The 15210-nt window shown below is 45.1% G+C and overlaps 1 protein-coding gene across 15 annotated transcripts in view; it reads right to left on the bottom strand.

The window, feature by feature from the left end:
* Positions 1-524: 524 nt before the first annotated feature.
* LOC106611555 (rap guanine nucleotide exchange factor 2) overlaps positions 525-15210 on the bottom strand; it is a 155724-nt gene continuing 141038 nt past the window's right edge. For 5 of the 15 annotated variants that reach the window (XM_014211897.2, XM_045723865.1, XM_014211889.2 and 2 more), the window contains 15 exons: positions 14358-14515; positions 14132-14146; positions 13321-13561; positions 12607-12990; positions 12118-12329; positions 11674-11797; positions 11172-11195; positions 9330-9553; positions 8942-9112; positions 8515-8661; positions 6564-6629; positions 5173-5377; positions 4474-5000; positions 3716-4119; positions 525-3133 (listed from right to left, as the gene is read on the bottom strand). In XM_014211897.2, the coding sequence (XP_014067372.1) occupies positions 3758-4119; positions 4474-5000; positions 5173-5377; positions 6564-6629; positions 8515-8661; positions 8942-9112; positions 9330-9553; positions 11172-11195; positions 11674-11797; positions 12118-12329; positions 12607-12990; positions 13321-13561; positions 14132-14146; positions 14358-14515 (2860 nt within the window). In that variant the 3' untranslated portion in view covers positions 525-3133; positions 3716-3757. The remainder of the gene's footprint in view (positions 3134-3715; positions 4120-4473; positions 5001-5172; positions 5378-6563; positions 6630-8514; positions 8662-8941; positions 9113-9329; positions 9554-11171; positions 11196-11673; positions 11798-12117; positions 12330-12606; positions 12991-13320; positions 13562-14131; positions 14147-14357; positions 14516-15210) is intronic. The other 10 variants (XM_045723866.1, XM_045723873.1, XM_045723864.1 and 7 more) reach the window with 9 other exon arrangements.

A 15210-nucleotide genomic window follows, 5' to 3' on the forward strand; every position in this document is an offset into this window, starting at 1 on the left:
CTCACCCCAGAGTTTCTTCATTCACAGTGGATAAAATTTAACCAATGTCTAATGCAAGGTCTGAAGGTACTCTAACGCGAAGAAACAAGGGGGCTTCAAAAAGCCTCATACATATTACATTGCTAAAGGGCAAGCTCCAGTCAACGGCCATGAACAACTTTAGTTATGAAAAGTTGAAAGGTGTTTAAAAAATATTTTTGGTAAGAATTATGATCAGTGAACATAAAACACACACTCTCTGGTAGAAATCATTTGTAGAAAACATGGTTAACTATACCTTACATTGCTGTCACATTAATTGTATTCAAAATAAATGTACAAAAGTAAAAAAAAAGATTTATATATATATATTTCTGACATACACTGCTGTCAGTTACAAAAGTATGAGAGTTACACATTTCAAGTTGCTTCCATGTCTTATTTTGTGCAAACACTAGAAGGTGTGTAGGTTAGGTCTTGGAAAGGAACAATATTCAAAAGAGGAAACCTGAAAACGCAGGGAAAAGTAAGAGCATTTAAACCTATGAGTTGATAACTTTTGTCGTATTTATTGATTTCCCAGCTTCATACAAACTGGATGTTGAGGCATAAACATAGTACATTTCAACAAAAATATAACCAATATTTACAATTATTGTATTAAAAATACAAAAAAAACAACTGAAACATACTCCACCGATTGTCTTTTTAAAAGACATACAGGTCAAAGTAGTAGAAGAAAGTATGAGAAAAATCACCAGCTAAATGTACACTTCTCACTTGACATCACATCAAAACGGAGTAGCAGTTCTACCTACTACAATTATCTTTATGCTTGTACAATGTTGTGCAACGGTTTTTTGTTTTTCGAAATAGGCCTTGGCCTGCTAATATGCACATGCTCTTCAGAGCTGAATGACAGTGAATGATGGTGCATGTCACCATTGTATTAAAACGCATTATTGACAATCTATCGGCTGTCCATGAAAATAATAAAAATGGACAGAAATAATAAGTGTATTAACAGCCCACAGTGAAAAACACAGCACTTGTTTCTTTTCTTCTTCTCAGTCTATCGTTTCTAACTACTGATCAATGTGATCAGCGCAACTCAGTGAAAAGAAAAACAACAACAGCAAAAAGTGACTAATTCTGATTGGCAGCCTTCAAAAGTTAATTCTTTCATCTAGATAACTTCCCCACCGGAGTCAAAAACAAACATATTCAATCATTTTCTTCAGTCAATTCCAACGATGTTAAGAAATGGTGGGAAACAGGTTGCTCTATGCTAGCATTGCCTAGTAATATACAAATCCATTGATCTTGATGCCTGGAACAGCGGACTTTTCAATGAAGAGGAGGATGTAGCCGAGAGCAAGGTAGGAGAGAAGGTGTATTCTAGTTCAGTCTAAAAGTAACTGTCCAGTGTTTTGTTTCCAGATTTCTATGAAATATGACCTATAATAATTACACCATGAATGAAATCGTTTTCCTTCCACAACAAAAAAAGAAAAGCAGCTTGTGTGTTGGAATGGTGTGGGCATATACCGGTCATAAAACATATTCATGCAAGTAGACCACTGACTGGCCAGCACATCCTCCTCTTTGATGAAATAGCAAGCATTTTTAAAAATGGTCTGTTTGAGATGTTTTTTTAAAAAGTGTTTTTTCTCCAATTAATGTTTGGCGACAAATACGAGTATAGGATGAGTCAACATTATTTTGACATGACTTAACAGAATATGAACTATTTAAAGTTAGATTTTCACTGGACAGTTACTTTAAATGGTTGACAGAACCCAGGGAAAGTGTTTGGTTTTGTAGCACCACTGAAAGGCCTGAGACTCCATTCACCTGTACAGGATTTAAGCCTTGACTTGCCTTTGGGGTGTATAACTAAAAACACCTTCCCCGAGTTGGTTGATTTGCCAAATCGGGTATAAATACCCTTTGTGCTTATCTTTTAACATCACAACCCATTCGGGACAAGACTAAGCCAAGATAAATCTCCTGTAGTTGTCCTTTAAAATGCTGTCTAAATACAGAAGTAATATAAGTCACCAGATGACCTAGGTTAAAACACGGATATCAAATAGCCAGATTGACTCCCTAGTTGGACCACTGCTATGATCCACACAACCTGCCACATATCATATATGACCTAGAACTGAAGATGTGGCTGGCCATATGGGAAACAGACAGATATCCAGGCCAGGGTTGGGAATGGAGGGTTGCACTAAAACCTAAAGTTGTACTGAGAAGTGCTGAAGCCAGACTTTCCCAATGTGTCAGAACATTAGATTATGAACGTGCATGTTGGTCACCCCAAATGACATATTGGTCACCCCAACTGATTTATCTCACTGTGACTGTCCAGGTTGCAGTGGGGGTTGAGCCACCATTAGGATATGTCTAATATGTGAATGACAAGATAATACTGTAATTGTGGAATAAAACTCTTAAGTTTCACAGATCTGTTTTTCAGAGTCCACACAGGGATATGAGACTTGGGTATAGCCGCTTTTACACACACACCCCCTCCCTCCCCCGAGTGCAGTAGTTCTGGAAAGAAGACCTCTAGAAACCTGGCAGAAAGTTCAAAAATTGATCAAATGTTATTTTTTTCCTCCATCGTCATTGTCCGTTTTGTTCTCGTTTTATAAAGTACAAAATTAAAAAGTGCAGACAAAGCTCAACACGTCATGATACTGTGTGTAAAGCGAGGTGGGGCTGGGATAGGGGGGTTCATAGTCTTGGAAAGCTGTTCCAGGACAGCTGTGTGTGTGTGTGAGCGCGGTTGCCGCACTTAGCTGTGTTTTTTTTCAGCAAAACCGTTTGGTTGGTTTTTCTTTTTTCCAAAGTGCCAGGCATTTTGTGTCTTTTTCCATCTCTCCATATTCTTCTACTTCTTCACAGTATTTTATTTTTTTTGCATGCAGGGTCATTCAACCCCCCCTGATGCTTTAAGGCGAGGGGGGGGATACGAGCAGAGGAGTCCACCAATGATGGAGAGTCCGGAAGAGGAGGCAGGCAGGCACGTACGTACTGGATTGGTCTGTCCATCAATCAATCAAGTCAGTCTCTCTTGTTCCGCCCCCATGGAAGGGACATCCAGCAGAAGACTGTTCTCAGACTGCTGATACCTGCTCATCCTCTGGCGAGAGAGAAAGAAAAAAAAAATGATATATTTTTTTTGCAATGTTGGTTAACACGATGGTAAAAACATCACAGAAGCAGAAACCCCCACAAAAACATCACTAACTGTGTGAACTTACCGTATCATAACAACTATCAAAACTGAACAATATGCATATTGGCTACAAACAGCAATGTTAAGTGCAAAAAGTGTGAAAAACACTGCCAGGGATGGAGGTGCATGTGTGCAAGCATCGTCAACACAACTGTGCCTGCAGATGAATGACATTCGACACTACTTGTGATGTGAGAGACAGTAGAGAGTGAGGAGCAAAATGTTGCTAATGCCTGGTGAGCTTTGGTCCAAGCATGATGACTTCATGCACATGAGATGCCGTGGTGGGTTTGTGCTAGCCTGGTCACAGATCTGTTTGTGCTGTCTTGACATCTCCTGAGTGCTCATTCCCCATAGGAGTTGGCAAGACGGCACAAACAAATCTGGGACCGGACTAGGTTTGTGGTGGATATGGGGGTAGTGGTTCAAGTCTGTGTTGTTCCTGGTGGGCATGCAGGTTATCGTTGGTATAAATCAGTCATTTACCTCAGCCTGAGGGGAACCTGCCCTGTAACCCGTACACTCATCTCATGGCCTGGTTGTCTCTGGTGTTGTGTGTGCCACTGTCTTCCTCAGAGCGACTAGTTTGGGAGACAAGGACTCACCCTCCTCTTCCTCCTCAGGCTCTTCCTCCTCGCCTGGCGAGCGGGTGCGGTGGAGCCCTTGGTGCTTGGCATGTTGTTGGGCCTGGTGGTGGTGATGGGAGTCAGGCGACTGGGTGACCATGCGCGAGCGTTGCAGAGCCGTGGTGTAATCGGGCGGGCGGCGGGCGGAGTGGGCCGGGGCTGTGGGCGGCGACTGCGTCTGCCCTTCGCTGAAGTCAGAGATTGTCAGGGCAGTGTAGCCCGGCGGGGTTGGAGGGGGCTCGCGGTACCGGCTCTCCTTTCGCGCTGAAGGGGATTGGGGTGGGGGGGTGAAAGATGGTGGAATTGGAATTAATGCTTTACACCACACACACACCTCCCATAAAAAGTGTTGGCATGGAGATCTTCACGTGGACATACGTCAGCTGACATGCACTTCGCTCCAAGGATGTATGCAAATCGTAAAAAGCATGAATGTATATGTGAGCAAGGTTTGGTATTTTCAGAACATTATAAAATCAGTCCTTTCACCAGGAGACTGTTTATTTTTAAAGGAACAGGTATGGACACCATAACATTAAATGTTTATTTGTTGAGGAACATTCGCCTATGAGGGAAACTAAACCCTTCAGAACAGACAAAGTTCAGAGGTCAACTCACTGATAAGGCCCTTGTTTCCGGCAGTGATGGGTGATGGCGAAGGCCTTCCGTGCTGCTTGGCCTCGTCGGACCCCATCGATGTGATACTACTCGTCTCCGGGTCGGTATTCACATCCTTCCCGCCTCGCCGTTTAATCGTGCCCGTGTCGCCCTCGGAGTCCTCACCCCAGTACGCCGCAGAGGAAGATGAAGAGGCTGATGCCCAGCTCCCTCTAGCCTGGGACGCCCACAGTCCAGCGGGGCCCCCTAGTAATGCTTCAGGACCCCCGGGTGGGTGGACACCAACGCTCCCGCCGACGACACCCCCTGGTCCGAAGGCCAGGGTCTCCCAGCTGCGTCCCTGCTGCATGGTCTGGATGTTGTCATGGGAGCCCGAGGAGCAGGAGGTCCAGGAGCCGCGGCCGCTATCGGCGGCGTCCAGGGAGACACGGTCCCCTTGGTCCTGGGTCAACTCCTCCGAGCTGGGCGAGGAGAGCACCATGGCGCAGGCGTACAGGCCCCGGCAGTCCTGCATGGACGAGTAGGAACTGTGTGGGAAGGGGATAAGAGACAAGCTATACCTTTACAATGGTTTCGCCATTCATCGACAACACAGTGGACAGGTAGACAAATAAAGGGCTGGGATGAGAAATCTTCCGTTTTCAACTTTTGAAATTAAACTCATCACTGTAACTGTAAATTGTCAGCATTGATTCATACCCGAGGCTGTACTGATCAGAGTCGGTCGTAGCCCTCCTCTCCAGACGCACACCTCCAGCGTGGGGGTCTCCCACCCCTCCTGAGTGCCTGAGCCCCTTCCTCTCCTCCTGGGCCATGTCGAAGGAGGAGTTGCTGACCAGGCTGGAGCGCGATGAAATCTCGCTGTGACCCGAGTCCGAGTAGGTGTCTCCCGTTCTTGGGTAGCCTGGAGAGAGGAGGGGGTGGTTACAATTAACTGACTGATTCCAATCTACTAGTCCATGGGGTTGTGTTCAGAGGGTTGAAACGTTCAGAACCTCCTAGCATGGATTAACGGCAGGAATAATAAGAGAACACATAGGCTGACTACAAGAAACGTATCATCTTTCTAACTGCACCTAGAAAACAAAACGTCTAACCTCTCAAATCACCACCTTCACTCAGCACACCAGCGAACGTAAAACTTTAACACCCTCAAGTCACGATCAAAATAATATTCAAAGATCCTACTACCCACCTAGAATCACTAGCCTAAGAAAAGAATAGGAGAAATACACAGCAAGACCTAACTCTATAACAAACCTCAGAACGTGCTTGGGGCAGCGATCCAATCCCCCCAAAAAACGAAGATCCTCACACCTTTAGCCTGGAGTCACAATGACTGACATTACAAAGATATCCCATTCACACACACATCAAGAACCCCATCTCAGAGTCATAAATCCTATCAACTTCCTCTCCAACTTTGCGCACCAGTCATCAAAAATTGAGTCTTCTGTGACATTAAAATCACTGGGCACGCCAACCTCCAGCTACCATTCAGAAAATGAAGTGCTATTCTAATTCCAGTGGCCTAGCGTCAAGACAGTCTCTGAAACCCATCCAATAACTAATGCATTCGTTTTTCCCCGGTGGACCAAAGGGCTTCTACTGGCTTCTAAGCCCACTCCACTATCAAGTGGAGTAGTGGATATCAGTGAAGCAGCAGCAACTGAGCGTTCCATCTTCTGAAGCAGCCGTACTACGTTTAATACTACTAGACATCACAGCAGCAACTCAGCTACTAAGACGAGTGGGGCGACACAAGCCCCTCCCCTATATATACAGGTTCCAACCAGGTCCTCTTTGTAAGATCAACTGGGTCGTGTTCATTTTTGGCAACGGAAAACAGTTTTATTGGATATGTTTAGGTAGTCCCTCCCCGTTTCACTTTTCTTCCATTTAGTGCCTAATGAACACGACTCTGATTTGTTACTTCATCAAAAATGTTGCAATATTAGTCATAATTTAAGACTTGGTTGGAATTGAACAACAAATACCCTGCATATATAAGGGGGGGATCACATGGGGAGCCCCAGTATGTGTTCTAGGCCAGCAGCGTCTGTCTGGGTTTAGGGCCGGGCTTAGTTTACCTGTGGCTGTCTGTTTACTGGTAAAGGTAACCTTCCGGACACTTTGGCCCTTCAGTGTCCCGAGCCCTACGTGCAGCAAGGCAAAGAGACCATCACACACAGACAGGACAGCAACACAGTATGTAAGGGGTGTGGTAGTTGGGATGGGATGGGAGGGGCATCTGGGGTTGACAGCCGATTCCAATACGGACCAGTGTGGACTAGGCGCTCTCTGAGAATGGCTTGGCTAAGGGACAGTTTAGTGTTGTGGTTAGGGCTTGGCGATAACCAATTCATTTGATTCATTCGAATGTGGGGTTTTTTTGCGCGCGATATTCCAAAACCATGTATCGCAAGAATCTAGGTTTTGTTCTTTTTCGTATTCATGAGCGTTTATGTCCGCTTGTTCTCATGCTGTATTTTGGTCTCGTGTCTTTCGCTCCTCTGTGCACCTTCCCATTTACACCAGAGATCTGCATAGAATGGCGTGATGCTCATAACTCCGCCCTAAAAATGGGAGTCGTTGTCCCAAAGGCGAGAAGGCAGGTCCAAGCTTAGGTACAAAATAAACCCATAGAAACGTATTGGCCTTATTTTGGTCAGATTTTAGTGAGAGGTTGTTTCGCCTCATCCTTTATGGTTTACACAAACACACACACACCCACACCAAGCCCCTCCCACTTTCTCTCCCACCAACAAAGTTCAGAGATCACATCTTATCTGACAAGCGTTTTCAACTAGCTATTTGCATTTGAGGTTTGGTCCAACAGAATCGGTCATATGAACACAAACACATTGAGACATTATTTTACTGCAATCGAGAAGATAACTTTTTTAACGATACCCTTTTTATGTCTCAACTATTCAAATTGCGCGCAGAGCAGACACTACTAAAACGAGAGTATTAATGAACATTGATTCTGGAAAATGAATGTTCAGTTTGTCACGCACGACATTTGGGTCCCACCTACCGCTAGCAGCATTTTAGCTAAAGACTGTTAAGAGCTGTCTAGTCTGTGTTCTATAAATGTGCAATACGCATTTAAAAACAATCATATAAGGAAATATAAGGAATTGGCAACTCGTTCTCATTATGAGAAATAAGGTAGGCCACTTCATTTCAACATCTGAACAAAGTGGACAGGCTAGCATGCTGTTCAAACAGTTTGTGATGGACAGAAGGGTGAGTTCATAACAATTCAACTGTTCAACCTTGTTAGCTAGCAAATACTGTAGATCCAAGTTGGCTAAACTTGAAACACAAAGATTAGCTGGCTAGTGCCTAGCACGTGGGCTTGAGAGATTGTTGATGAGACCTGTGTTCATTTTCTATAGCCTAATGCCTGCTATAAGAAGTTAGTCATTATTAGTGAATGTGTGCTATGTATGATTCTAGTTAAATTTGTAACAAAAAAGGGCATTTTCATACAGTAGATAGACTTGATCGCCAGATCAGTGATTATTGCAACAGCAAAAAAGCTATTTTGATAAAATAATACAATTATTAGTTGGTCTTATGATTGTGGAAGGCATATATTTAGCCTAGGTATAACTTTACAAGGCCTGAATTCATTAGATTATTGCAGACTGTTTGAAATGCAGTGCATTTGACCTTTAATTGTATGACAACGCTTATTTAGAGAAGACAAAGAGAATCGAAATATATATCGTGAATAGCCATCAGTTAGATTTTTTTTTAGATATGATTTAGATATCGCCCAGCCCTAGTTGTGGTGTGTGCCTTTTAATGTATTGTAACTCCACAAGTAAAGCACAACTTTCCATTTTCATAGGTCATGTCCCATAGCCCCCAAAAACCTTGAGTAACTGTTGCTATATCAACACGTCGTCACAGGAGGCTGAACAAGTAGTTCCCCTCTATGACCACTAGGTGTCAGCAGTAATTTGCTGAGTCTCTGTATGGGTGAGGGGGGACTGGGCTGAGGTTGAATTGAGGGGATTATAATTTTACCCTTCCTGGGCGAGCTCTGGGGGGAGGTGGGAGGGGAGGAGAGCTGGGAGGCATTAGACACCGTGTCCTCCGTCTGACGCTTGTGACGCTCGCTGGCCTCCTCCGACAGCGATAGGATCTTCTTCAGCGACTGAGGGGAACTCGTGCCTTCAAAATAGTCAAAATTAGCATTTTCTAATTAGCATTCAGCAAGGGCCAATTTCCCAGACGCAGTTTAATCCTTAGAATCTCCAGTCCATATTGTCTAACTAAACTAGCTACCAACAATACAAGCAACATTGTGATCGGGTACATTTGACCTGAAACTGAAATGAATGCATTTTCCTTAGAGGAATCACAGATTGTTTCTTTCTGACACCATACAATGTTCTAAAACGTGCATAATTGCCTCATGTATGTTTTCCCCTTAACTTGTGCAGGTTCTTACCGAATGGTGGCAGGTCCTTGACTGGCACTTTCTTGCGGGAGGGGTAGAGGGCCACAGCGGGCACCTGAAGGGCCTGGTTGCCCTTCTGCAGCTGGCCCCTCTGCTGGCTGGCAGCCCTGGACACCACCGGAGACGTGTCTGGCCTCTTACCGCCACCAGCATTCTTGGGCACTGAGAAAGGGTTGAAGGAGAATGTGGTGCGTTAATCAATAATACCAGTGAGAAACTGAGTGTTGCTGCTGAACCAAAATGGCCACCCGGTGTGCTGGTGTATACACAGCATGCATGTGTGCAACATTTACATGTTTTGATGGAGGGCTCACATTGCAGTTAGAGAACACAAGTGTGTGTATGTGTGTGCACAGCATGTACTCTATCCAGCACTTACGTGTGTTGATGGAGGGCTCACACTGCAGCGAGAGGGTCTGCAGCGCCTCCTCGTTGGTCTCCAGGCTGAGGTTGGACAGGTACTGCTTGACCTTGCGGGCCATCTGGGCATCCTCATACAGCTTCTTGGCGTTCAGGAAGGAGCTGCGCCTCACCCGCTTCTTGTGCCCGCCCGTCTGGGTGACGTCTAGCACCGCCGCGTTGGCACTGCCCTGGCTAAGAGACCTGGTCACACGCGTACACACACACACACACACACACACACACACACACACACACACACACACACACACACACACACACACACACACACACACACACACACACACACACACACACACACACACACACACACACAGAAATGGAGAGGGGAGAGCGAGACCACCATCAGACTATGTGTGTGTACTAATATGTAGATGTCCTGGAAGGTAGTAGAGAGGAGGGTCGTTTGAGAGTCTGACATGCAGAGACCGAGAGGCTTTGGGGGCATTCCTCTCAGCTCCAGAACATTCCATGCATTCTAAGGAAGAAGGGGAGGTGTGTGTGTTGGGCGTTCAAATAGTGATGTATAGTCATTTCTGTGGTAAACACCAAGGTAGTTGTATTGAAATGCCTTTTCAGCAGAAACTATGGTACATACTGAGTACATGCATAGTATAGTGGTATAGTACCTCCTTGGCCACTGTAATGCTGTAATGTAAAGCATGACTAGTTTGGCTGCAGGGCCTAAAATGAACTTTTTGGTCCGCCAGCCACAATGGCAGGTAGATGAAAAAAATCTACACTCAGATTTTTTTTTACCAGCCAAAATATTTTTGGGGCCATAATTACATTAAAAACAACAGATGACATGCTTTGTAATATTTCTAAAACAAGAAACGTATATTAGTAAGAAGTAATGTGGTATATTGCTAAATTTGATGTATTGTGACCCGAGTCTTTTAACCAAAATATCAGGGCCAAAATGTTCAGCTGCCCCTTTAAGGCCTGGAGGTTACCATGGTAACGGAACCACTCGAGTCACGTGGGTCTTGAAAAACAACCGAGCTTGTGAACAAACAATGTAAATAGCCAAAAAACAAGGACAAAGTCTCACTTTGTAGACTTTGTAGACCTGCCAGTGTTGCTGCGTGAGGATTCATATTTCTTGTGCGATTAGCAACTATGAAACAAAACAGCAGAAATACTTTGAAAACTGCTACGGCAGCATTTTTTTTTAACCCTAACTTGCACATCTGCTCGACTTTTGACTATTTTTATTCGCGAACGTAATGCTTGCACTGTAGAGCCCTGCAAATTGACCACCCGCCATTGTGGCTGGTGAATAGACATTCTTACCCCCCAATACCTAAATCTACCCGCATTTGGCAGGTGTTAATTTTATGCCCTGTTTGTCATTGTAGCACACTACAGACTTTCATGTTGAAGAAGATATTTTCAGTCTGGAGGCTGACAAACTGATGCAAAACAAAAGTAGGCATGCCATTTTTGGTAAGTAGGCTATCTTAGCTGGGAAAACACACAAAGTAATCACTTTTGCTAGTTCATGGATTGTGAATTGCATGGGATGTAAAATCGCTCTCAGTTTTAATGCATAATTGCAAAATATTTTGAGAATTCAAAAATGGTGGTGTGACCTGAAAAAAGCAAAAGTGATTTTAATTTCCATTTCTAAAGACATTTTTGCCAGAGCCAAGCAGTGTTAGAAGGGTATCAAACCAAACAGGGTAGTAAAATCAGCACTAAAAACAAACAAACAAGGCCTCAGAAATGAGGAAGGGAGGGAGCGAACAAATGGGGCAAAAGAAAAAAAAGCATGGAAAGGTCGGTCACCAAAACTTACCCTAAACTCCTCCATTTCTTCTTCCTAGAAGGGATAGCCATGAACAGTGAAGCGTGGAGGGCAAAGAGTGCACAGGGAGAGAGAGAACGAGAGAGAGAAAGAGAGGGAGACAAGCTTAGACAGGATAGACCACAAAGAGCCACCAAGATGAGCAAGTTTACCAGAGGCCCACAATAGCGAGAAAGAGACAAACATTGACAACAACCACCGACACCCAGAAGTAACATCACAGCATGGTGGACATACATAGTCACAGTCAGACACACACTTACACATGAGCACTGTGGTTTTACGGCAACGATAAGTGGAGAGTACAGAATACAGGAAACAGTTGGGTTGCCCAGGGAAACGGCTGCTCAAGGGAAAAGCGTGGAAGCGCGGAATATTGACAATCTACATGTGAACAATCATTGACAGTGATTTGATTGGACGTATAGGGGATGGTGAAGCGTTGTTAGTCTTCTGGGATTATATTGGTTTTCAGTGTTTTTCCAGATGTTACCTGGTTCTGAACATTAGTGCAGGGTCCATGTTGACGGAGGCCATGCGACCCACGTGGCGGATCTCTTTGGCGATCATACGCAGCTTCTCAAAGTTCACCAGGCCGTCCACTTTTGAGTCGTTCCCTGGGGAAAGACGAGAGAGACTATTTGTTATAGCAGATTGATTAAGATGCCTTGTATTACAGTATTGGCATACAGTGGAGTGCAACATCCTATACAAAAATGGTAGACAAATAGCCAATGTATTTATCGTCTCTTGTGAAGGTCTGTTGGCGACACGTGCTGAATCTGACAGTGGAAAAGGAAGGGGAAGGGCTGGGGACGGGCTTTGGCAGAAGCTTTGAGAAGGGTGGGCGTTTATCTTAAGATTTAGTTCTGGGTTGCAAAATGAATGTTTCTGAACACATTTGTGACACAAAATGACAAAATGTGTCATTGGCTACCTTCATGCAGGAAGGTGAGGTCCTTCTTGATGACGGGGAATAGGGGGATGATGGGTGGCTGGAGGTTCTGGTTGTTGAGCACGTTGCGGTACTTGGCCATGTTCCTGGACGGGTCAAACAGGTCCTGCAGGTCCCCAAACAGCTTCTCGTACTTACTGGGGAGCTTTTCCCACGTGCCCCGGAGTCTAGATACCGGGGCCAGGTTCAGACCACTGTTGGGGGAGGACCACAGACAGACAGTGAAGTTAGAAGGCTGATAATGTAGAGGGGGTGTGCTAACCTCTGGGGATTAGGGTTCGGGGGCTAACTCTGGTTCTAGAGGATGAAAAGGTTTGCAGGCTTTTGTTCCAACACCACACAAACACAGCTGATTCAGCATAACTGCTGGACTTGGTGTAAAACTCTTCAAAATCGGTTTAACCCATCTACATCACAACAATACAACATGGCCACCTGGTCTCCTCTCGTCCTACTCCTCTCCCACCTCACCTGATGATAGCGAACATGGAGTTGAAGTTCTTGCACTCTCTACAATGGAGAGCAATCTTGATGAAGTGCTTGACAATCTTCATGCGCTTGAGCTGGTTGGGCTCCCGGATCACCTCCGACGCCACCCAGAAGGTCTCTTGGTTGATGACCTCCTCGAAGCGCTTGAGGCAAAACGAGCCTGTCTTGGACTTGAGCTTGAACAGGTCATCGATGTACTCGGTGGGCTCGATGGCGCAGAAGAGCTCGAAGGCACGCATGGAGAGCTGCGTGGCTACTTCCACAGTGGAGAGCTGGAGGAGGGAGATCTGGCCTTCACGAAGAAGGTCCTGGGCGTCCTCGTCTGAACAGAGAGTCTCTGTCTCCATGTTGCTCTTCAGGTAGTATCTAGAGAGGGGAAGAGCAGGGAGCTCCTTTAGTATTTACAAGCAGGTATTCTATTGTAGACAGATAATCTCTGTCTATTTTGTTCGTCCAGTAAAAATCTCATCAACACAAAGCACTTTTGTTGTTAGAGTTATTCATAGTATCACGCTGAGTAATTATTAACAAGCACCTGGTGTTGTGACTATGATGTGACTCGAGTTTAAATAGAAAAAGATAATAAGGGATTATGGGAGATGGGCGATTTGAGAGTATTTGCTAGCTTTTGTACAAGAGACAGGACAAAACTGTATAAATAATTGAAAGAAATGAATCATTAAAACCAGTCCTTACCTGCCACTGAGCTGTATCCTGTCTGCCAGCTTGGACAGCTGCTCTGGTAGCCGCCGTTGCTTGATGACACCCTCCGGCGTGACGGACACCTCGCACAGCGAATAGGCTTCGGGCACCGCGGTCAGGGCGAACTCCCGGATGGCCTGGGCCACCACCTCCTTGGCTGTGGTGTCCTTACCAATCATGATGTATCGACTCTGTTGGTCTGCCTTGAACACACGCAGCACCTGGTCGGACATGTCTGGGGAGGGGGGGGGGGGGTAGAGGTACAACGTCAACACAATGTTGGACAAACATTGGGGCGGAATCCTCATTTGGGATATGTTGATCACTTAATTGCATTGAAATTACCTGAACAATTATACATGTCAGAATTCAGCAATTTTATCATGCAGTCACATAATTCATGTACCATTGTTTTTTCCCCCCCAAGGTTAAAGAAAATCATGGTATGCCCACCTAAATCATTTTGATGTCACCATACCACCCCGATTATAAGTGAAAACACACCAATATGCACTGAGAATGAATGGGTCAATGTAATGCTGCTTATACTCCGTAAAAAATGTACAGGATTGATTCCTTTCAAACTGTACTCCAGTTAGATTTAGGCATGCGAAACCCATTAAAACACACTGACTCGATGCCTGCTATTATCAAGACCGACAAGCCCAGACCATAACCACAGTTAAAAGTTAGCCCTTTAGAGACCAGTTTTAGAAACACCATAGGACGCTTGTAAATGAAAAAGTAGTTAGCTGGCAAAGAGGACAAGCGTTGCCGTGGACAGAGCAGCAGCAGCGATACTCACTTGTCACGACCGGGGCTGAAAGAACACAAAGAGTGTGTGTAGGAGAACGTAAATGGGTGTGTCAAACGTGGATGCCAGACATCTGGCAAAGTATGTGCACGGTTAGCAATGTATATAAATGCATGCGAAATAGACGGCTTCAAGGGAGCTGAAGACAGCCAAGTTGTGCTTATCATATACAGTTGTATACTAGAGGTTCAAAGGAGGGGTGTCTGTCTGTCCTCACCCGGTTGGTTGTTGAAGTCCAGGATGCGGTGGTGGGACTGCAGCAGGTCAGGGTTGCTGGACGATAGGTTGCTGCTGACAGGCAGCGAGGCCGGAATCTGTTTGGACTGCTTCAGGCCCACGATGCTGTCGTCCTGCGACTGGCCCACGCCCACATCGCTACGGAAACACAGAGGAGGGGTTAGAAGCAGTTCCACTTTCAGAGGATAGAGGGCGATGTTTGTACAGCACACAGGGTACAAAAAATGAAGAATATCCTAATATTGAGTTGAGCACCCCCCCCACCCTCCCTGCCCTCAGAACAGCCTCAATTCGTCGGGGCTTGGACTGTACAAGGAGTCGAAAGCGTTCCACAGGGAAGCTGGCCCATGTTGACTCCAATGCTTCCCACAAATTGGCGGAAATGTCCTTTGGGTGGTGGACCATTCTTGATACACACGGAAACGGTTTAGCGTGAAAAACACAGCAGCGTTGCAGTTCTTGAGACAAACCGGTGCACCTGGCACCTACTACCATACTCTGTTCAAAGGCACTTAAATCACCCTCTGAATGGCACACATACACAATCCAGGTCTCAAGGCTTAAAAACCCTTATTTTACCCGTCTCCATTCTACACGGATTGAAGTGGATTTAACAAGTGACATCAATAAGGGATGACAGCATTCACCTGAATTCACCTGGTCAGTCTTTGTCATGGAAAGAGATCAATACATCTTCAGAAATACAACAAATTAAGCCAAACCCATTTTATTCCACACTCTCCTCTTCTATTTTCTTCAACTCCACTATTATTATTATCCTTCTTCCACTCTCCTCTCCAAATGTGACGTTACATTTTCCCCTGGGATCTTAC

The sequence above is a fragment of the Salmo salar genome, chromosome ssa09, assembly GCF_905237065.1.
Source record: "Salmo salar chromosome ssa09, Ssal_v3.1, whole genome shotgun sequence".
Lineage (NCBI taxonomy): Eukaryota > Metazoa > Chordata > Actinopteri > Salmoniformes > Salmonidae > Salmo > Salmo salar.